The following is a 23,122-nucleotide window of genomic DNA, read 5'->3' on the forward strand; positions in this document are numbered from 1 at the left end:
TCATTACATTGAAAGAGCGTGGCCTGTGGAAAAGTGGAGATTTTTCTTTGAAAGGACTGGTAATTTGAAAAGAGGATTTATTTTCAATAGCAGAATTCATTTATGCCATTGTAAAACTTTGCTTTCTGTTCAGCAGTTTACTAAACTCTCATATGTAATAGGTGATTAATCTTTGTTCCAGAAATACAGTTCTTATTTTTAGTGAAGTATCTGTTATGGAAAACATAAAATCTTTAGAAGAAAAAATTAAGAAGTCTTCACAGAATTTCATAATGTCATGTTCTGTCATGGTTGCCTAAATCTGCAACCGAATTATCCCTTAAACTGAGTTTCTCAGATTGAAGGGAATACAAGAAAAATCCAAGTTCTCTCCTTAAAGTGCTTTTAAATAAAATTTTAAATTTATAAGGAAACGATAAATGTTACATGTTTTACAGTTAAAACGGAGAAGAAGACGGTACAATTTAGTGACGATGTTCAGGTAGAAACGATAGAACCAGAGCCGGAACAAGCCTACATTGATGAAGTGAGTGATTTCCTGCCTGAGAGCATCATACTGAATTCACCATTGAAGTTGCAATGGTTTTCTTCTCTTATTTAAAAAAAATTCAGTACTTGATTAATGCATGTGTTTTGTTGTTATACAACTTCAAATACAGACGAAGCAAAGATTCTCCTGGAAAGTTCCTCCCTAGTCCCATTCTTACCATGTCAGTGCTTATAGTTGTACCTCATTATTTTAATTCCTGCTTAATATTCCGTAGAATGGACTTATCATGACTTCATTATTCTGTTGTTGGACGGTTAGGTTGTTTTCAGTTCTTTGTGTGTTTTTTGCTATTACAAACACTATCATAATGAGACTTTTTGGGTATATTCAAAAGAATGTGTGACTTTTTTTTTTACATCTTTATCAGATTATAATTGCTTTACAATGTTGTGTTAGTTTCTGCTGTATAACAAAGTGAATCAGCTATACGTATACATATATCCCCATATCCCCTCCCTCTTGAGCCTTCCTCCCACCCTCCCCATCCCACCCCTCTAGGTCGTGTGTGACTTTTATTTTTAAATGCTCTGGAAATTATATTCTTTGTAACATTTTAAACTAATGATGAAAAATGAGATGTCATCTTTAAACTATGTGAGGGGATTTGTAGGTTTTTAGCCTTTTTTTAGAGGAGCCAGAAGCAGAAAGTTTGAAGAGCGCTGTTTTAGCGAAACGGGTTGTAGAAGCTGTGCTGAGAGCCCCCAGAGAATGTACTGGAGTCAGGGAAAGTTAGGTTTGGCTATAGCATTCCATTGGAAAATGCATGCTAGCGGTCTATCTAGAAACCTCATTTCTCTGATAGTAGACAATTTCAAATAGGTTGTAGAATTCTGTAAACAAAGAGAAGAGAAATTATCCATGTATTAGTTGACCCTCACTCTCATTTTACTCCCCTCTCCTTTTTTTGGCTGTAGGCAAACTTTTCTGACATGTGCCTTCTTTTTTAGACTACTTAAAATGAAAATTGTGAATCTTTTACGTTGAAAAATAATATCCATTTCTAAATATGGAATTCTTTTGACTTCAGAAGAGTGTATTAATATACGTGTGTCGTTTTCACTCTCTAGTGATTAATTCATCTCTCAAACTGTTATCCTTCTGTACAGAGTATAGAGTTTTGTTTTGGTATAAATAACTACTTTGCTTAGAATTGGTACTCTTTAAATTATTTACCTAAGTAACTATACTCAGTAGCATAACCATGTAAAAACCATGAATGGAGAAAAGTTTGTAATTATTACAGTAATATTCTTTGGTACATGAGATCTATATTTTGGTTTTTTAAAACTTGCGTATAGATACATCTCTACTAATGTAATGTATAGATGTATTTATGTAATGATGCCTTCATTAGTTCTGTTGGTCTTACAGCAAAAGATTCTGAAATAGATCTGAGTCATTGCTTTGAGATGCCTTCCAGCCTTTCACATAGGAGAATAGAGAAGCCATAAATCTTCCTCCTTTTTTTGATGACAAAGTGAAGCATTGGTGGAAAGAGAATGTAGAATAAATCCTTCTGGTGCTACTTAGAAGAACAGCTGTACCAGAGCTGAGCTGTGCCTTACTGAAACAGCTGCTGTATTCTCCCTTGTAGAGAAGTAGTAATGGAGCTGTTAGTCATAAGTACTGCCAGCTTGAGAGAGAGGTTACACCTGTCAGCATGGCAAGACTACAGCTGCCCCTAAACAAAGTGACACAGAAGTCCACTAGCATGACTTAAGAGATTAAAGAACTCACATGTTGTAAGTTTAAATGTTGCTCTATTTCTTCTCATCTAAGAGAATTTCTGGTAGCCGTTTCAAAAGGGCTCTGACTTCACATGATAGTAAAGAGAACACACGGACAGTAAATACATAGAAGCGAAATTGAAGTCTTCATATCTGTGCATTACAGGATTAGCCACTATCTAACGAATGAAGTGAGAAGGTATTGTTGCATAATGATTTGTTACTTTTTATAGTAACAGTTTAATTTCTGTAGGATAAAATGGACCAACTGCTACAGATGTTGCAAAGTACGGATCCCAGTGATGATCAACCAGATCTTCCCGAGTTACTTCATCTTGAAGGTAAACCTTGTTTTCCATTTCCCTTGCAAATAAAGAATAATTAGGATTAAATCTAGTGTTCTGTTACAGAGTGGTTTTATATTTAAATAAAATTGAAAATGATATAAACAATGTTAACATTTCTGACTCTTCTGTGACCAGTCTCACGTTTATATGCAGCTTAATTGAACCTTTGGTAGAATTCAAATTCATATACTTTTCTACCCAAATTAAATATTTTATTCAACATTTAAAATGTTATAAAATGAAAATTGGTATTAAAAATTTCTGAGATCAATACAGTCAGTCTAAAGTATTGATTTTATAAATAGCTAGGAAAATCAGTCTTGGGTTCTGTGGGCTAAGATTAATTAATAGAATTTTTATTATTCCAAATTAGGTCTTTTATTCCTTAAACTACATGAATATCCATCAGAGAGTTGCTTTCTTTTGCTGCATTTTCTTATATTTCTTTAAATCTTGTCATCTTAGCCATGTGTCACCAGATGGGGCCTCTCATTGATGAGAAGCTGGAAGATATTGACAGGTAAAAGAACATGCGCTCCGTCTGTACTGTGTACCTTCTTCTCCACAGATCTCTCTAAACTGCATATTGGAATAGAGCTGCCTTGTATTTTATTTTATTTTCATTTTAAAGATATGCCCGTTCTCATTCACTTGTTTTCTACTTGATGTGGGAATTAAAATTAGACCCATCTGCCCCCACTCCTGCTTTTAAATGAGGATTTATTTGACTTTCATTATGTTAGTCTGTTTTAAAAATAAGGGTTAACTATTATAATCATATTTGCTGTAAGCGGCATCATCAGGGCCCACACATGACCCATCTGTTATTAATGAGGGAAACCTGGATATTTGAGGTAAAGTCAAGTACAATAAGCTAGAGTCCTTCCAGCACAGCACCTAAATCTGAAACAGTTTTGGTTGCCTTGGAGCTAAACTATAGGATATTTTTTTTTTCATTACAAGGTTAAATTTTTAATAATGTCTACTTACACCACTCTTTGCCATTTTTGCTATTTTGATGCATCTTATTATTTAGAACATTATATCATTTAAATAGCAGTTATGTGTCACATTATTGTATATTTCAGAAAACATTCAGAACTCTCAGAGCTCAATGTTAAAGTGATGGAGGCCCTGTCCTTGTATACCAAGTTAATGAATGAAGATCCAATGTATTCCATGTATGCAAAATTACAGAATCAGCAGTATTATATTCAGTCATCTGGTGTTTCTGGTTCTCAGGTAAGCTTTTAAAAATGCAAGTATTTCATTTTAAATTCTCAAATATATTTGAGATTATTTGGAATAGCTGTGTTTTTGTAAGAAGTGAAACTTTCTAAAAGTGATGTTTGGAGTAAAAATAAAGTTAAAAAGATTTTTTCACTTGACAAATACAATGTGTAGTATGCTAGCTATAATAATAGTTCTTGTTCTAAAAAATTATTTTTCTGCAGGGGTGCACATCAATCACTGTCAAGCTTTAAAAAAAAAAAAAAAAACAGATACTTTGACTCTACCCAGACCTATTGAATCCAGGCATGAGGCCCAAACATCTGTATATTTTTAAAGCTTCATATCTAATTATCTAGTTAAGAACTACAATTTTTGTCTGTCTGAGTAAAATTTCTAATTATTACTAAATTCTTGTGAGTATCTACCATTTTCAGTTTTATAGTGACTTTCTTTAATCTGCATTTTTTCCATTCCTTTACATGAGAATGTGTGTAATGCAACAGAGAGCGCTTTTTCCTCTCGTCATGCCCAGCAACTATTTCAAGAGCCCATTTCCCACAAACTCACTAAGTTCAGGGTATAGGGAGTAGTTAGTCAGACACAGCATTTTATCCATGTAGGGTAGCATAAACTTTGTGTAGATGAATTTTTTTTTGACGCAGTCCACTTCTGGAGTGAGGGGCCAGAACCCTGGAGAAGAGCAGCCAGGCCTGAGAAACGTGAGGCTGGATGACACCTACCCATGAGTCTTGATGCCAGTGTGAGCCAGCAGACAAAGAGAAACCCTTCACGTTCAGTTCGCAAAGTACAAACAGTTGTATTTGTGAGGACTGGACTAGCTGCGTCCATAATGAAGACCTTTTGGATTCTGTGTGTAGTGAGTCTCGTGTGGCTTAACACAGCCTTCAGATGATTGTTGTTTTGTTTCCTGATGAGTGTGTTACTGTCCTAACAGCTGCTACAAGTCTCACTCCCTGGACAGTGGAGTTCTGTTTTCAAACATGTGAAATGGAAGGATCTAATGGATACTACAGAAAATTAGAATATTATGTGTGTTTAAGATTCGGGGGGCACTTAAGACTAATCTCTTTAGCTTAAAACAAGTATAGTTTTTAGGTGCAGGGGTACGCAAACAATGGCCCAAGGGCAAAGTCCAGCCTCCCACCTCTTTTTTAAAATCAATTTTTACTGGAACACAGCTGTTCTCATTCGTTTCTCCATCGTTGCTGGCTGCTTTCTCTATGGGCAGAGCCCAGTAGTTTCAACAGAGTGCACATGGCCCACAAAGCCCACCCCATTTACTGTCTGGGCCCTGGACAAAGAAGTCTGCTGACCTTGCTTTAGGAGGATAGCTTGCTCTATGTTCAGTAAGCTGTAACTTAGGAGATATATCTCTGTGTAGATGCCTAGAAACAAATGCAGACTGTTGCTGTAATGCAGTGAATTCAAACACACTTCTTCAGCATTTGGGGGTTCATTTTAGGGAGATACAGTATCAACGTGGAAAGAGGGATTATATTAGTATAAAATTTCAAGGTAAGTTTCTTTACTGCTTCTGTACAGAGACAGACACGAGTTTAGCTAATGTTTCCCTAAAAACAAAAATCATCAGAAGCCCACTTCACTGAAAAGCACTTTTTAAAACGCCTGTCGTAAAGCAACTGTACCCCAATTAAAAATAAATAAAATCTACATAAAAAAATAAAATAAAATGCCTGTCACCAGAAGGAACTCAGAAAACCATTTCAGAGATGTAATCGTTGCTCTTTTGTAAGTGAATGCATGCCTGTTGAAATCCGAGGGACCCTAATGTGTTTTGTCTCTGACTGTCCTAGGTGTACCCGGGCCCTCCTCAAAGCGGTGCCTACCTGGTCGCAGGGAGCGCGCAGCTGAGCCAGCCCCAGAGCTACAGCCTTCCCCCAGAGCAGCTGTCTTCTCTCAGCCAAGGAGCCGTGCTGCCTGCCAGCCCAGCCCTTCCTAGTCAGCAGGCTCAGGCTTCCTACCCCAAGTAATGTGATCATTGGCTCTTGTTTGCTTTTAGTGTTGTTAAAACTCTCAGGTGCCCTTGGTCGTCTGTAATCATAAAAAATGGATAAGAAAAATCCAGGGTAGGTGTCATCACTGATGCCAGACGGTCAGCCCCGTCTGTGGTGGCAGGTGGGTTCTGTAGGAACCCCCTGCAGTGCTGCAGTCCTAGCCAGCATGCCAGCCCTCTGTCCTATTGAGTTCTTGAACTGCTGTATTCTGGTTTTAGCTTTGTGTTTTTTATATTCCTTCCATCATAATTTCTTTTGTTTTAATCTGAGTCTGTGATAATATTTGTTAAGAACTTCAATGTAACTTAAATTTATTTTGATAACTATAATTTAATGCTTTACACAAATTTCACATAAAAGCTGAATGTTCCTGTGGTTATTATTTTAGAATTTATAGTTCTGGGCTGTCTCTTAAAGACAAATATTCCCTTCTTTTTACCCTGTGTGGGAATTTAGTATATATCACAGCACGATAAACCACATGAAAAGAGACAGTACAAGAAGCTGTACGCCCCTGTGGTTCATGGGGCGAGTAGCTGAGTATGAAACGACAGGCCCATTGTTCTGGTCATTTACTTAGAATGCCCCTATCATGTAAATGATTATATTTATATAATCATATATTCATAATTTATAAATGCCTTTTCTACTTCAGTGGGCATCTAAGCTGAAGTCATCACTTTGGATCGAATAGGTAGGCTTAAGAATTCAGCAGTGTGTAACTCCAGAGGTCATGATGTTCTGACTCACAACAGGAGTTTCTTGGTGGCACAGGTACAATTTCTAGGGACCTTTCCATCAATGTTGGAGTTGCCCAGAATGCTCCTATACTGCCCTCACTATTGTATTGTTCATCCTCCAAAGAGTCACACTCTAGGGATGCTTGGGGATTGTCAAACATGATTTTGTGGTCACATCTCGTATTCTGAAGTGACCTTAAGAAGGATGGTGATGCGGAAGCCTGTTACAGGCATCAAACAGCAGCAACAAGAAAACAGCGCCCCCTACTGGGTCATGTAGCTTAGGAAAAAGTTAGCTCTAACTCTGTTTGTCCAAGGACTTCTGTTTCTTTTCTTTTCTTTTTTTTTAAGTCTCAGTTTGGTAAAAAGCGAATACCCTTTCATGGAAATTGGTAGGGAGCAACTATTAGGAGAGTAACATGCTGCTTTAAAATTAGATCAAAGTGAGTAGAGGTAGGTATTGCTGAGAAGTTAGCCAGGGTACTCGAGTAGTGTGTATAGGAACCTCTCAGATACTTTAGTATTAGCCAGAAGTGCCGCCTCTGTCCCAGCTAGTCCTCTGTTACCATGTCACATGCTGCTCTGGATGTCTCATTACTGGAGATTACTTGGGATCCATTCTTAGTTCAGAGCCTTGAGGAATTATCCTTGTAAGTGAGATTCTCTGTTGGGAGGTTCTTAAACCGTGACGTGCTGTAGAGCCAGAGCACCTTGCCCCTGTTTGTTGGGGGCTGCTCTGTTCTCTTCTGCCATTTGGATGCGAGACCCCCGTGCAGGACCCGCGCTGTGTTCAGGGCCTGGCTTCTGACGTGCTGTAGCTGTAAATGTCACCTCTCCAGAAACACGAGCACATTTCAGTAGGTGCTTTTTGCAGAGCATTTCCTTGAAACGTTTAGCCCTCTTCGCCGGGCTAATTGCTGCTTATTCTTCAGCTCTTAGCTTAGCTTCGTCTTTACTAGAAGCTTGTCTTGCCTTCGCACCTCGCCAGCACTGTTCCTCCTCTGATGCCGTCTCAGGCCCCCAGCACCTCGTGTTATCGTGTCGTCCTCTGTATCTCCACTAAACTGTCATATCTTGAGAGCTGGAGCGGCAGCTTTCACCTTTAGAGCCACACTATGTAGCACAGAGTTTTACACCTGGTAGGAACTCAGTAAATATTTGATGGTAATTTCAAGGGCTGTGTTAGGCCGGTGAGATATATGTTTCAATACCTTGAAAAGGCTTCACACAGGCTTTGAGGCAATTTTTTTTTTTTTTTTGTGGTATGCGGGCCTCTCACTGTTGTGGCCTCTCCCGTTGCGGAGCACAGGCTCCGGACGCGCAGGCTCAGCGGCCATGGCTCACGGGCCCAGCCGCTCCGCGGCATGTGGGATCTTCCCGGACCGGGGCATGAACCCATGTCCCCCGCATCGGCAGGCGGACTCTCAACCACTGCGCCACCAGGGAAGCCCAAGGAGGAATTCTTTCCCCCCCCCCCGTTTTTGGTAGGCAGGTTTTTTCATGTCCCTCAGTTTGTATCTAGGAGGCAATTTCTTATTCTTTTATATAGAATTTTGGCTTCAGGGTGGTCACTTTTCCAGACTTCTGTCACCCTAGGGTGATATTACTGATAACTGGGGATGGTGGTACTGATACAGTTTTCTAGACCTACCTGAGTGATGGTGGCCACGATGATACTAAGGTGACCAAAGCTACGTACTTACTTGTCGGTTATTTCATTTTACATCTGTTAAACAGATGTTTTCTGTCTGAGTTTGACGTTGTAGGTATGTGAGATCATACGGTGTTTGTCCTTCTCTGTCACAGGGGCAAGGTTTCCTTCTTTCTCACGGCTGAATACTATTCATGTGTGTGTGTACCTCTATCTCTGCCTCACACCTTCTTTACCCATTTATCCCTTGACGGACCCTTAACTTTTCCCGTTTCTTGGCTATTGTGAGTAATGCTGCAATGAACATAGGAATGCAGATACCTCTTTGAGATCCTGATTTCAGTTCCTTTGGATATATGCCCAGAAGCAGCATTGCTGGATCATGTGGTAGCTCTATTTTTAATTTTTTGAGGAACCTCCATACTGTTTTCCATACTGACTGTACCAACTGTATAGATGTTCTCTTTTCTCTACATCTTCGCCAGCAGTCCTTACTTCTGGTGTTTTTGATCAGAGCCAGTGCAACAGGTGTGAGGTGATACCGTGTGGTTTTGATTTTATTTTTCTGGTGGATAGTGATGTTGAGCGCCTTTTCATGTGCCTGTTGGCCATTTGTATGTCTTCTTTGGAAAAATGTTTATTCAGGTCCTCTGCCCATTTTTTAATCAGGTTGTTAAGTTGGTTTTTTTTTAACATCTTTATTGGAGTATAATTGCTTTACATTGTTATGTTAGTTGCTGCTGTATAACAAAGTGAATCAGCTATAAGTATACATCTATCCCCATATCCCCTCCCTCTTGTGTCTCCCTCCCACAGTCCCTATTCCACACCTCTGGGTGGTCACAAAGCACCGAGCTGATATCCCTGTGCTATGCAGCTGCTTCCCATTAGCTATCTGTTTTACATTTGGTGGTGTATATATGTCCATGCAACTCTCTCACTTCGTCCCAGCTTACCCTTCCCCCACCCCATGCCCTCAAGTCCATTCTCTACGTCTGCGTCCTTATTCCTGTCCTGCCCCTAGGTTCTTCAGAACCTTTTTTTTTTTTTCAGGGTTCCACATATATGTGTTAGCATACGGTATTAGTTTTTCTCTTTCTGACTTCACTCTGTATGACAGACTCTAGGTCCATCCACCTCACTACAAATAACTCAATTTCATCCCTTTTTATGGCTGAGCAATATTCCATTGTATACATGTGCCACATCTTCTTTATCCATTCATCTGTTGATGGACACTTAGGTTGCTTCCATGTCCTGGCTATTGTAAATAGTGCTGCAATGAACATAGTGATACATGGCTGTTTTTGAATTATGGTTTTCTCACGGTATATTCCCAGGAGTGGGATTGCTGGGTGATATGGTAGTTCTATTTTTAGTTTTCTAAGGAACCTCCATACTGTTCTCCATAGTGGCTGTATCAATTTACATTCCCACCAACAGTGCAAGAGGGTTCTCTTTACACCCTCTCCAGCATTTATTGTTTGTAGATTTTTTGGTGATGGCCATTCTGACCGGTGTGAGGTGATACCTCATTGTAGTTTTGATTTGCATTTCTCTAGTAATTAGTGATGTTGAGTATCCTTTCGTGTGTTTGTTGGCAATCTGTATATCTTCTTTGGAGAAATGTCTATTTAGGTCTTCTGCCCATTTTTGGATTGGGTTGTTTGTTTTTTTGATATTGAGCTGCATGAGCTGCTTGTATATTTTAGAGATTAATTCTTTGTCAGTTGCTTCATTGGCAAATATTTTCTCCCATTCTGAGGGTTGTCTTTTTGTCTTGGTTATGGTTTCCTTTGCTGTGCAAAAGCTTTTAAGTTTCATTAGGTCCCATTTGTTTATTCTTGTTTTTATCTCCATTTCTCTACGAGGTGGGTCAAAAAGGATCTTGCTGTGATTTATGTCATAGAGTGTTCTGCCTCTGTTTTCCTCTAAGAGTCTTATAGTGTCTGGCCTTATATTTAGGTCTTTAATCCATTTTGAGTTTATTTTTGTGTATGGTGTTAGGGAGTGTTCTAATTTCATTCTTTTACATGTAGTTGTCCAGTTTTCCCAGCACTACTTCTTGAAGAGGCTGTCTTTTCTCCATTGTATATTTTTGCCTCCTTTATCAAAGATAAGGTGACCATATGTGTGTGGGTTTATCTCTGGGCTTTACTTTCTGTTCCATTGATCTATATTGTGCCAGTACCATACTGCCTTGATTACTGTAGCGTTGCAGTATAGTTTGAAGTCGGGTAGCCTGATACCTGCAGCTCCGTTTTTCTTTCTCAAGGTTGCTTTGGCTCTTCGAGGCCTTTTGTGTTTCCATACAAATTGTGAAATTTTTGTTCTAGTTCTGTGAAAAATGCCATTGGTAGTTTGATAGGGATTGCATTGAATCTGTAGATTGCTTTGGTTAGTATACTCATTTTCACAATGTTGATTCTTCCAATCCAAGAACATGGTATATCTCTCCATCCGTTTGTATCATCTTTAATTTCTTTCATCAGTGTCTTATACTTTTCTGAGTACAGGTCTTTTGTCTCCTTAGGTAGGTTTATTCCTAGGTATTATATTCTTTTTATTGCAATGGTAAATGGGAGTGTTTCCTTAATTTCCCTTCAGATTTTTCATCATTAGTGTATAGGAATGCAAGAGATTTCGGTGCATTAATTTTGTATTCTGCTATTCTACCAAATTCATTGATTAACTCTAGTAGTTTTCTGGTAGCATCTTTAGGATTCTCTATGTATACTACCATCTCATTTGAAAACAGTGACAGTTTTACTTCTTTTCCAGTTTGGATTCCTTTTATTTCTTTTTCTTCTCTGATTGCTGTGGCTAAAACTTCCAAAACTATGTTGAATAATAGTGGTGAGAGTGGGCAACATTGTCTTGTTCCTAATCTTAGTGGAAATGGTTTCAGTTTTTCACCACTGAGAATGATGTTGACTGTGGATTTGTCATATATGTCTTTATTATGTTGAGGTATGTTCCCTATATTGCCTACTTTCTGCAGAGTTTTTATCATAAATAGGTATTGCATTTTGTCGAAAGCTTCTTCTGCATCTATTGAAATGATCATATGGTTTCTATCCTTCAGTTTGTTAATATGGTGTATCACATTGATTGATTTGCATATACTGAAGAACCCTTGCATTCCTGGGATAAACCCCACGTGATCATGGTGTATGATCCTTTTAATGTGCTGCTGGATTCTGTTTGCTAGTATTTTGTTGAGGATTTTTGCATCTGTTTTCATCAGTGATATTGGCCTATCGTTTTCTTTATTTTTGACATCTTTGTCTGGTTTTGGTATCAGGGTGATGGCGGCCTCGTAGAAGGCATTTGGGAGTGTTCCTCCCTCTGCTATATTTTGGAAGAGTTTGAGATGGATAGCTGTTAGCTGTTCTCTAAATGTTTGATAGAATTCGCCTGTGAAGCCATCTGGTCCTGGGCATTAGTTTGTTGGAAGATTTTTAATCACAGCTTCAATTTCAGTGGTTGTGATTGGTCTGCTTATATTTTCTCTTTTTTCCTGGTTCAGTCTCGGAAGGTTGTGCTTTTCTAAGAATTTGTCCATTTCTTCCAGGTTGTCTGTTTTATTGGCATATAGTTGCTTGTAGTAAGCTCTTATAATCCTTTCTATTTCTGCAGTGTCAGTTGTTATTTCTCCATTTTGATTTCTAATTCTGTTGATTTGAGTCTTCTGCCTTTTTATCTTGGTAGTCTGGCTAATGGTTTATCAATTTTGTTTATCTTCTCAAAAACCAGCTTTTAGTTTTATTGATCTTTGTTATCGTTTTCTTCATTTGTTTTACATTTTTTTCTGATCTGATCTTTGTGGTTTCTTTCCTTCTTCTGACTTTGGATTTTTTTTGTTCTTCTTTTCTAATTGCTTTAGGTGTAAGGTTAGATTGTTTATTTGAGATGTTTCTTGTTTCTTGAGGTAGGACTGTATTGCTATAAATATCCCTCATAGAACTGCTTTTGCTGCATCCCATAGGTTTTGGACCGTCATGTTTTCATTATCATTTGTTTCTAGGTATATTTTGATTTCCTCTTTGATTTCTTCAGTGTTTTCTTATTAAGTCATGTATTGTTTAGCCTCCACGTGTTTGTATTTTTTACAGATTTTTTCCTGTAATTGATATCTAAGGTCATAGCATTGTGGTCAGAAATAACACTTGATACGATTTCACTTTTCTTAAATTTACCAAGGCTTGATTTGTGACCCAAGCTATGATCTATCCTGGAGAATGTTCTGTGAGCATTTGGGAAGGAAGTGTATTCTGTTAGTTCTTGGATGGAATGTCCTCTAAATATCAATTAAATCCATCTTGTTTAATGTATCATTTAAATCTTGTGTTTCCTTATTTATTTTCATTTTGTTTGATCTGTCTCTTGGTGAAAGTAGGGTGTTAAAGTCCCGTACTATGATTGTGTTACTGTCGATTTCCCCTTTTATGGCTGTTAGCATTTGCCTTATGTATTGAGGTGCTCCTATGTTGGGTGCAGAAATATTTACAATTGTTATATCTTCTTGCATTGATCCCTTGACCATTATGTAGTGTCCTTCTCTGTCTCTTCTAATAGTCTTTATTTTAAAATCTATTTTGTCTGATATGAGAATTGCTACTGCAGCTTTCTTTTGATTTGCATTTGCATGGAATATCTTTTTCCATCCCCTCACTTTCAGTCTGTATGTGTCCCTAGGTCTGAAGTGGGTCTCTTGTAGACAGCATATATATGGGTCTTATTTTTGGATCCATTCAGCCAGTCTATGTCTTTTGGTTGGAGTATGTAATCCATTTACATTTAAGGTAATTATCGATATGTTTTCTTCCTATTACTGTTTTCTTAATTGTTTTGGGTTTGTTATTGTAGGTCTTTTCCTTCTCTTGTGTTTCCTGCCTAGAGAAGTTCCTTTAGATTTGTTTTAAAGCTGGTTTGGTGGTGCTGAATTCTCTTCTTTTGCTTGTCTGGAAAGGTTTTAATTTCTCCATCGAATCTGAATGAGATCCTTGCTGGGTAGAGTAATCTTGGTGTAGGTTCTTCCCTTTCATCACTTTCAATATGCCCTGCCACTCCCTTCTGGCTTTCAGAGTTTCTGCTGAAAGATCAGCTGTTAACCTTATGGGGATTCCCTTGTATGTTGTTGTTTTTCCCTTGCTGCTTTTAATATTTTTTCTTTGTATTTAATTTTTGATAGTTTGATTAATATGTGTCTTGGTGTGTTTCTCCTTGGATTTATCCTGTATGGGACTCTCTGCACTTCCTGGACTTGGTTGACTATTTCCTCTCCCATATTAGGGTAGTTTTCAACTATAATGTTTTCAAATATTTTCTCAGTCCCTTTCTCTTTCTCTTCTTCTTCTGGGACCCCTGTAATTTGAATGTTGGTGCATTTAATGTTGTTCCAGAGGTCTCTGAGACTGTCCTTAATTCTTTTCAATCTTTTTTCTTTATTCTGCTCTGTTGTAGTGTTATTTCCACTATTTCATCTTCCAGGTCACTTATCCGTCCTTCTGACTCAGTTATTCTGCTATTGAGTCCTTCTAGAGGATTTTTAATTTCATTTATTGTGTTATTCATCATTGTTTGCTGTTTCGTTCTCCTAGGTCCTTGTTAAATGTTTCTTGTACTTTCTCCATTCTATTTCCAAGATTTTGGATCATATTTACTATCATTACTCTGAATTCTTTTTCAGGTAGACTGCATATTCCCTCTTCATTTGTTTGGTCTGGTGGTTTTTTACCTTGGTCCTTCATCTGCTTCATATTTCTTGTCTCCCCATTTTGCTTAACTTACTGTGTTTGGGGTCTCCTTTTCACAGGCTGCAGGTTCGTAGTTCCCATTGTTTTTGGTGTCTGCCCCCAGTGGGTAAGGTTGGTTCAGTGGCTTGTGTAGGCTTCCTGGTGGAGGGGTCTGGTGCCTGTGTTCTGCAGGATGAGGCTGATATTGTCTTTCTGGTGGGCAGGTCCACGTCTGGTGGTGTGTTTTGGGGTGTCTGTGAACTCAGTATGATTTTAGGCAGCCTCTCTGCTAATGGATGGGGTTATGTTCCTGTCTTGCTAGTTGTTTGGCATAGGGGTGTCCAGCACTGAAGCTTGCTGGTCCTTGAGTGCATCTGGGTCTTAACGTTGAGATGGAGATCTCTGGGAGAGCTCTCACTGGTTGACATTACGTGGGGCTGGGAGGTCTCTGGTGGACCAATCTCCTGAACTCAGCTCTCCCACCTCAGACGCTCAGGCCTGACACCCGGCTGGAACACCAAGACCCTGTCAGCCACATGGCTCAGAAGAAAAGGGAGAAAAAAAAAGAAAGAAGGAAAAAAAATTACAATAAATAAAGTTATTAAAATAAAAAAAATATTAAAATAAAGAAATAAAGTAATAAAAAAGAAAGGAAGAGAGCCCCCAAACCAATAAACAAATCCACCAATCATAACAAGCACTAAAAAGTAAACTAAAATAAACATATAAATCAGAAACTAGTCAGTTGCATACAGCAAACTCCAAGTTTGCAGTTTCTCCCAAAGTCCATTGCCTCAATTTGGGATGGTTCGTTGTCTGTTCAGGTATTCCACAGATGCAGGTACATCAGGTTGATCGTGGAGATTTAATCCGCTGCTCCTGAGGCTGCTGGGAGAGATTTCCCTTTCTCTTCTTTGTTCACACAGCTCCTGGGATTCAGCTTTGGATTTGGTCCCGCCTCTGCGTGTAGGTCGCCGGAGGGCGTCTGTTCTTCGCTCAGACAGGACGGGGTTAAAGGAGCCGCTCATTTGGGGGCTCTGGCTCACTCAGGCCAGGGGGAGGGAGGGGTACAGAGTGCGGGGCAGGCCTGCGGCGGCAGAGGCCAGCGTGACGTTGTGGCAGAGGCCAGCGTGACGTTGCACCAGCCTAAGGCGCGCCGTGTGTTCTCCCGGGGAAGTTGTCCCTGGATCACGGGACCCTGGCAGTGGCGGGCTGCACAGGCTCCTGGGAGGGAGGTGTGGATACTGACCTGTGCTCGCACACAGGCTTCTTGGTGGCAGCAGCAGCAGCCTTAGCGTCTCATGCCCGTCTCTGGGGTCTGTGCTGATCGCCGTGGCTTGCGCTCATCTCTGGAGCTCGTTTAGGCGGTGCTCTGAATCCCCTCCCCTTGCGCACCCCGAAACAATGGTCTCTTGCCTCTTAGGCAGTTCCAAACTTTTTCCCAGAGTCCCTCCCTGCTAGCTGTGGCGCACTAGCCCCCTTCAGGCTGTGTTCACGCAGCCAACCCCAATCCTCTCCCTGAGATCTGCCCTCCGAAGCTGGAGCCTCAGCTCCCAGCCCCGCCCGCCCCGGCGGGTGAACAGACAAGCCTCTGCGGCTGGTGAGTGCTGGTCGGCACCGATCCTCTGTGCGGGGATCTCTCCGCTTTGCCCTCCGCACCCCTGTGGCTGCGCTCTCTTCTGCAGCTCCGAAGCTTCCTCCCTCCCCACCCCCCATCTCCACCAGAGAAGGGGCTGCTAGTGTGTGGAAACTTTTCCTCCTTCACAGCTCCCTCCCAGCGGTGCAGGTCCCGTCCCTATTCTTTTGTCTCTGTTTATTCTTTTTTCTTTTGCCCTACTCAGGTATGTGGGGAGGTGGTTGCCTTTTGGGAGGTCTGAGGTCTTCTACCAGCGTTCAGTAGGTGTTCTGTAGGAGTTGTTTCACGTGTAGGTGTATTTCTGATGTATTTGTGGGGAGGAAGGTGATGTCCATGTCTTACTCCTCCGCCATCTTGAAGGTCCTCCTGAATTCTCCTGGATGGCTCCAACAAGGATGGTTCCCAGGGTAGTTTCTTGTGGCAGAAAGAATTCAGAGACAGAGGGGAGGTCAAGAAAACAAAGTGATGATTTATTTAAGCGATGGATTTTTGGTTTTTTTGCCATTGAATTGTATGAGTTCTTTATGTATTTTGTGTATTTTGGATATTTACTCCTATCTGGATATTTACCAGATAATGTGATTTGCAAATATTTTCTCCCATTTCACAGGTTGCCTTTTGGTTTTGTTGATGGTTTTCTTTGCTGTGCAGAAGCGTTTTAGTTTGATGTAGTCCCACTTACTGATTTTTGCTTTTGTTGCTTGTGTTTTTGCTGTATATTCAGGAAACCGCAGCTGAGACCAGTCTCAGCAACTTTTTCCCCCTGTCTTTTCTTCTAGGAGTTTTACAGTTTCAGGTCTTAAATTTAAGTTTTTATTGCATTTCAAGTTCATTTTCGTGTGCGGTGTAAGACAGGGGGCCTTTTTCATTCCTCTGCGTGTGGTTATCCGGTTCTCCCAGCGCCGTTTGTTGAGGAGACTATCCTTTCCCCATTGAGTACTCTTGGCTCCCTTGGCAGGTACTAGTTGACCATTGATTTGGAGTTTCTGAGCCTCAAGGCTCTTAGGGGCTAATGGAGGCAAACACACACAAAGTATGTTGTTACAACACAAATTACAAATAAAGGTATGTGCAGAGTGCTTGAGGAGCCTCAGGGTTCAGGGAAGATTTCCAAGAAAAATATGCTCTTAAGACTGGAGGAAAAAGTAAGAATGATTGTCTGTCATGGACAAAGATGTGGGTCTCATGCTTTTGTTTACCTGACATGCTGTGAAATGCATGGTACCCATGGAATGGATGAAATGGGGAGCAGTGAAAACGCACGGCGCATGTTGGGCATTACCAGTGGTGCAGTGTTACTAAAGGGTTAAAGTCTCTGGGGGAGAGGTGAGAGAGACGCTTGGACTTATTGACAAGGATAATGGATGGTCCGAGATACCATGTTAAGGAGCTTGGGTCTTGTCTGGGAAAGCCCGTAAAGAGCTTCAGATGGTGATAGTGTTGATGGATTCATAGGGACTAGATGAGGAGCTGGTGGGCTAGTATATTAGGCAAGAAATGATGAGTGTCTAACTACAAGATAGGGATGAGAAAAGGGTTATTTAGAGATGAGCAAATGATTGCCTATGGGTAACACGGTGGGGAGATAGTGCAGAGCAGAGATATGAGAGAATTGCTGGGTTTTAACCTTTGAACAACTGGGTGGATGGTAGAACTTTTAAGTTGAGATAAGGAATATAGTACAAAGTGGGAATGATTACAATGATAGCTAACATTTATGGGGTAGTAAGCACTAGGTGTTGTGCTGTATGCTTTATGTGTATTAACTCATTGACGGTAATAACCCATGAAGTAGCTACACTATTATCCCCATTTTATAGATGAGAAAATTGAGGCAGGGAGCAACGGCTAAGGTCCCATTTAGCTAAGATACAAAACTAGGCATTTTGGCACCAGAGCTTAGCACTTAGTCTCAACATGATAACAATAGCATTGTTGTGACCCTTATCGATGTGACCAATAGCATGAAACCTGAGTTCTTGTAATACTCTATATTTCACAACACAGCACTTGTGGAATGATAATGGGTGATACCTTTAAGCATGACTTACATGGTTACATTAGTTGGTGGAATATAGTAGCAAATGACTATCTGTTATAATAGTGAATTGGTTTAATTTGTGCAAAGTACAAGAGTATTGGATTTACCAACATTGATTTATAAACAATCTAGGAATTGAAGAAAAGATTAAAAATAGGCAGTATTTTGAAAATTTTAGGCAATTGCCCATTGTATAGCTTGTTTTACATTTTTCACAGAGAGGTGGGGGGGAAATCTGCTTGTTAAAGCTCTTCGTATTTCTCTTTGTATCCTGGTGTCTTACACATAGTGGAAACTCGACTGTCAGGTTGGGGATGGGAAGAGAGGAAGCCGAGACATGAATCAAGACAGCTCGAAGGAGTTCTGGTCGGTGGGATGGGATCCGTGCACAGTGGGGGGCACCTTGCACAGGAGCACACTGGCAGGTGGTCGGTCCCAGCAGGAGGCGAGGCAGGATGTAGCCGTGGGTGTGGCTGCAGACAGTGGGTATATGTGTTAGTGGGAGTAGATAGAAGGTCTCTGTTGTTTGCTTCTCTGTTTTCAGGGAATAAGACAAAGGAAGATATCAGGTCTTCATCTCCCCTAGTCTTCCAGCACTGCTCTTAGGGACCAGCCATTTCCGTGTGGCCAGACCCAGTGGTCACTTCCTTTTTGAAATACTTTCTTCACTTGGCCGTGACCGTGCTCTCTTAGTTTTCCTTCTGCCTTATTGCCACTCTTCAGCCTTCTTTGCCAGTGCCTCTTTATCTCCCTGACTTCTAGCTCTAGAGCTCAAAACGCGGAGTGCTTTTTCCTCTGTCTGCAGTCGCTCCCTGGGGGATGTCATTCAGGTCCCTGACCCTGAACGCCGCTTGTGTGTGCCGATGACCCCCGAATTCGAGCTCCGAGCCCTTACCTCTCTGCTGGGCTCCAGACCCGCATAGCTGACCACCTGCTCACTGGCATTTCTTGGCAGTCTCCTAGGTATCTCACTTGACATGTCCAAAACTGTGCTTGATTCTCCCTCCCCAAATCTGCCGTGGCCCTTATCTGTAGTCTTTTCCTTTTCAGTGAATGGCTACTATACCAGAGTAGAGTAGGACTTAGTTCTAAGATTTTACGTCAGACATGATGTAAACTTCCTTTGATGGAAGTTCCTTCAAAATCGGACCCTTCCCTCCCCTTTCCTCCATGGCTCTCGCCAGCCGCCCGACGGGCTCTCACAGGGACGATTCCAGCAGCCCCCCCTGTCAGGTCACCTGGCTTCTGTCCTGGGCCCGGTGAGCCTGTTAAAGCCAAGTCACATCACATCGCTCCTGTGTCCACAAGCAGCCAGTGTGTCTCCGTCCCACTCCAGTACACGCCAGAGTCTGCACGGCCCTGCATCTGCGGCTCCTCCTCCCTGCTTCTGCCGCGTCGCTCCGGCCGCCCAGGCCTCCTTGTAGCTCCTTGAACATGCCGGGCCTTTTCTCTTCTCAAGGGCCTGCTTTTCTCCTTGCCTGAAAGCCTGTTTTCCTAGCTAATCGGTGTCACTCCCTCCCCCTCTTTCCAGGTCTCTGCTTCAGTGTAGCTGTGTCTGGGCAGCCTCCGGGACCACCCTGGATACCCAGGAATCTCTTGTCCCAGGAACTCGGGGGTTCTCCCACGATGCTTTACGTTTCTTTATACCACCTCTTGTTACTAACTCTTGACATATTATACATTTTTTTTATCATCTTTTTTATCCTGTTAGAATGTAAGCTCCGTGATGATAGGGACGTTTCCCCCTTCCTTCTTGATGATATCCCAGTGCCTCAAATAACAGCGTTTGTCACGTTAAGCTATTTACTAAGTATTTATTGAATGCGTTGCATGAATGAGTAACTGTTTCATGAACAGCTTTCCTGTTCATCTCTAAACGGCCGGGTAAGTCAGTGTTGACCTAACCGAGTGTTCTTTCCCTTCCACAGCACGATGGGCACTTCCGTTCAAGGAGGCACGTATCCCAGCCAGGCTTCAGTGTATAGTCCTCCTCCTGCCACGCCCGACGTCACCATATACCAGAACGCAGGGAGCAGCCTGTCCCAGGTGCCGAACTATACTTTACCATCGGCGCTGGCCCAGCCGCCTCCGCCCCAGCAGCCGTACTCTCCGAAGGCCCTGCTGTAGGGCTGGGATTCCTCTTTGTGGCAAATACCTGCTAAACGCCGATGACAATGTTACGAGATTCTTTGATATCTTACGATTTGTTTATCCTCAGCTTATAGGAATCGTATCTTGGTCAGCAAGTTCCAATATTCAAGAAGGGAGACCTCTCTTCAATTTGCACTGACTTTTTAGAGGTCCTCCCCTCGCCCTCCCCCAGAGGAATGAAACTACTTACAACATCTAATTCCTTTCGTAATATGAAAGAATCAGTGCAAGATTATTTGTCTCGTAAAATTACCTGTCTGCAGAAAGTCAAACTGGCAAGCACCGTTGTGGCAGATGTGTGCATAGATCGCTGTGTAACTTCACTCGTGGCCACTTTGAACCACGGTGGTGATCATGTGAATATATTTAACACTGTTAACTTAATTGACATTGCTGTTTTATTTTAATCATGAGCAACTACCATGTTTCATAATGTTTTGTGTAAATTTAAGAGAATTACACTGTCCTTTTGAACTGCAAGAGAACAACGCTGTAGCATATGTACATGAAGGCATTATGTTGTCCATGTTTCAGTTTCCCATTAAACTGAACCTTCCTTGGAGTAATTGTGCGCTGAACACACGTATGTTATGTCGTTGTGTGGCCTCTGCATACTACTAGCTGTCATCACACCAGCGTACAGTAGCTAAATTTTTGGTGCATTTATAGGAAATGATGATGTTCCCTTTTAAACTTTTACATTTTGGCATGATATTTCAGAATACTGTGGGACCATGAGACAAAATTAAGTTGGACCACATTCTTTATATCTTACTTTTAAAGAAATAATGTTAATTTACTTTTTCCTAGTTGAAGATAGTAATTAGGTTTCTAAGCTGTATACTGTGTTTATTGGTGGCAGTGACACCAAAGATAGAGGCAATGGATAGAAGCTTTGAAACTGGAAAGAAAACATGAATTACACTACGTTTTCAAAGTCTCTTGTAATTATTTAGGCTATAACAAAATTTGATTCATCTGTCTTATTCCACTGCTAGTCTTTTAAATATGTCTTTAACACAGTGTATCCTTCAATTCTTCATTAAAATGGATGTAAGTGGATGTTTCAAAGTCATCTAGATTCCTGGCTTTGCTTAACAGTTTATTTATTCTTGTCTTTCAAACGGGATTTATGGGCTGCTCTCTCTCTTAAAGTTCTAAATGGAATTATTTTGGCTTCTTATTCAGGAGTAGTTTGAATGAATGCTTTTCTTTTAATCCATATGTAATACGTTTTCTACTGACATTTTAATCTCCTTAAATATTTATAATTTCCCTAGTTTTGTGCTATTATTTAAACAACTGAAAAATTGAGTTGAGCATCGTAGTAAATGAATTGATTTAGTAACAGGTGTCACACCATAATTGAAGATTTAATTTATATTTTCTGAGACTATTATGATCAGGTACTTGCTTTCCTTTTGGCAAATGATTCCATCTTTGGCAAGGTAGGTTCAAATTTAAATCCTCATCTTCAACTTAGGGTGTTTCACCCTAGTGTTGTGTTTTCCTGAGTTTAGAGTACGTTGCCCTCAAATAGTAATTTTAAAATTTGAATTCAAACTTTACATTAAAATTTTTTTAATACGTTGTTTTTTGATGAACATTGTCAAAACATTGTACTCTTTCTCATTCCAATTTGAATACTCTAGTTTAAGTGATACACTTCGTCTCAAGTCATATTGTATTTTTCTCTTTGTCTTTTGATGAATTCCTGTTTACCAATGGCAAATGTATCATTTTTCCCATTTTATTTTGATATGCTTCATGATGTAAAATTAATGATATATTCCCTAGTATGTGTTTTGCCCTGTAAAAGTCAAAGAATGGTGAAATGAGAAAAGACTCCCTTTATTACAATGCATATGCAAGTTTCTTTACCTTTATAAAGATTTAAATGATGAATACTTAAAACTGATACTATATTAGTTTGCAGTTTTCACTTATTAGGTATGAAAATAGCAGACGGAAAAAATTCCACTGAAAAGGAACCACTGTATTTTCCATCTTTCAGATGACATGGCAAGGACGGAAATAGGAAAGGACCAGTTAGGAGCACAGTGATTTTGTTCTGCAACCAGTGTATGTGTTGCACTTCTGTAAAATCTTTCTTTAAAAGATAGCTGTCCCTTTTTAAAGGGAATAGGATTATTTATAAAAAGAACTAACTATAATATGAATTTCTGTGAAGCAAATTTTACTTCTCAGTTTGTTTCCTTTATAAAGTTTGTGTATCCATAAGCCAGTGACATTTGAATGGAAAAATTCAGCCCAGTTATATACTATCTAGCTTGAGTAGCCAACAAACCCCACAGTCAGTTGGATGGACAATATATCAGTGCCCTAAACCTACCTAGTGGGAATAATATGTAGTATGTCCTTACCATGATTTTACAGTCTTTTCTAACTCCCTGGTCCTGCTTCACCGTTACCTGTCTCTCCTACTCAGTGATTAACCTTTTCCTGTGCCCAGAGATTCCCTTCTTTTTATTAAAAACTTCTGCACCTTGTTTCTATACCTCTTAATTTTTGTAATTAGAATGCTTAATAGACCCCTAACATTCTTTTCTGATAGATACAATTTTCATATATGACATGTGTATAATTCAGCATGAAACTATCTTTAGTCCCAAGCTTCAAGTTTATACAAGATAAATTAGTGTCCTATATGATAAACCATGCAACTGCAAAAACTATATAATTATTTTCTAAAATGAGGTCCGTTGGTATAATTGGTCAAATTTTTACTTCCTTTTTTTTTTTTTTTTTTTTTTTTTTTTGCAGTACACGGGCCTCTCACTGTTGTGGCCTCTCCCGTTGAGGAGCCTATGCTCCAGAGCGCAGGCTCAGCAGCCATGGCTCACGGGCCCAGCCGCTCCGCGGCATGTGGGATCCTCCCGGACCGGAGCACGAACCCACGTCCCCTGCATTGGCAGGCGGACTCTCAACCACTGTGCCACCAGGGAAGCCCAAATTTTTACTTCTTTAATACATTAAAATTAGTTTTCTTTTTCTCATCTTACCAATTGTATTAACAATTATGTAGCATCCTGTTATATAACTCTTTAAATATTTAATAACAAAATTATAGTTTAAATTCTTCACTCATATCATTTTCTAATTAAAAAAAATTTTTTTCATTGTCGATGAATCCTTGTACCCTTTAGAATAAATATATAAAAGAAACTTACCTAAATATTTTCTCAAAGACGTTATGTTCAGTTATCTTTTATTTTACAATCATGGTTCGATTAAGTGTTCTAGTCAACTAT

The 23,122-nt window shown here is 40.2% G+C and overlaps 1 protein-coding gene across 1 annotated transcript in view; it reads left to right on the forward strand.

Moving 5' to 3' along the window:
• Positions 1-22,360, forward strand: part of STAM (signal transducing adaptor molecule) — a 68,793-nt gene extending 46,433 nt beyond the window's left edge. Inside the window, exons 9-14 of the mRNA XM_067704475.1 lie at positions 438-526; positions 2,531-2,618; positions 3,090-3,144; positions 3,713-3,866; positions 5,693-5,865; positions 19,628-22,360. Coding sequence (XP_067560576.1) covers positions 438-526; positions 2,531-2,618; positions 3,090-3,144; positions 3,713-3,866; positions 5,693-5,865; positions 19,628-19,826 — 758 coding nt within the window. The 3' untranslated portion in view covers positions 19,827-22,360. The remainder of the gene's footprint in view (positions 1-437; positions 527-2,530; positions 2,619-3,089; positions 3,145-3,712; positions 3,867-5,692; positions 5,866-19,627) is intronic.
• The last annotated feature ends 762 nt before the right edge of the window (positions 22,361-23,122 follow it).

Source organism: Pseudorca crassidens, chromosome 1 (assembly GCF_039906515.1).
Source record: "Pseudorca crassidens isolate mPseCra1 chromosome 1, mPseCra1.hap1, whole genome shotgun sequence".
Classification (NCBI taxonomy): domain Eukaryota; kingdom Metazoa; phylum Chordata; class Mammalia; order Artiodactyla; family Delphinidae; genus Pseudorca; species Pseudorca crassidens.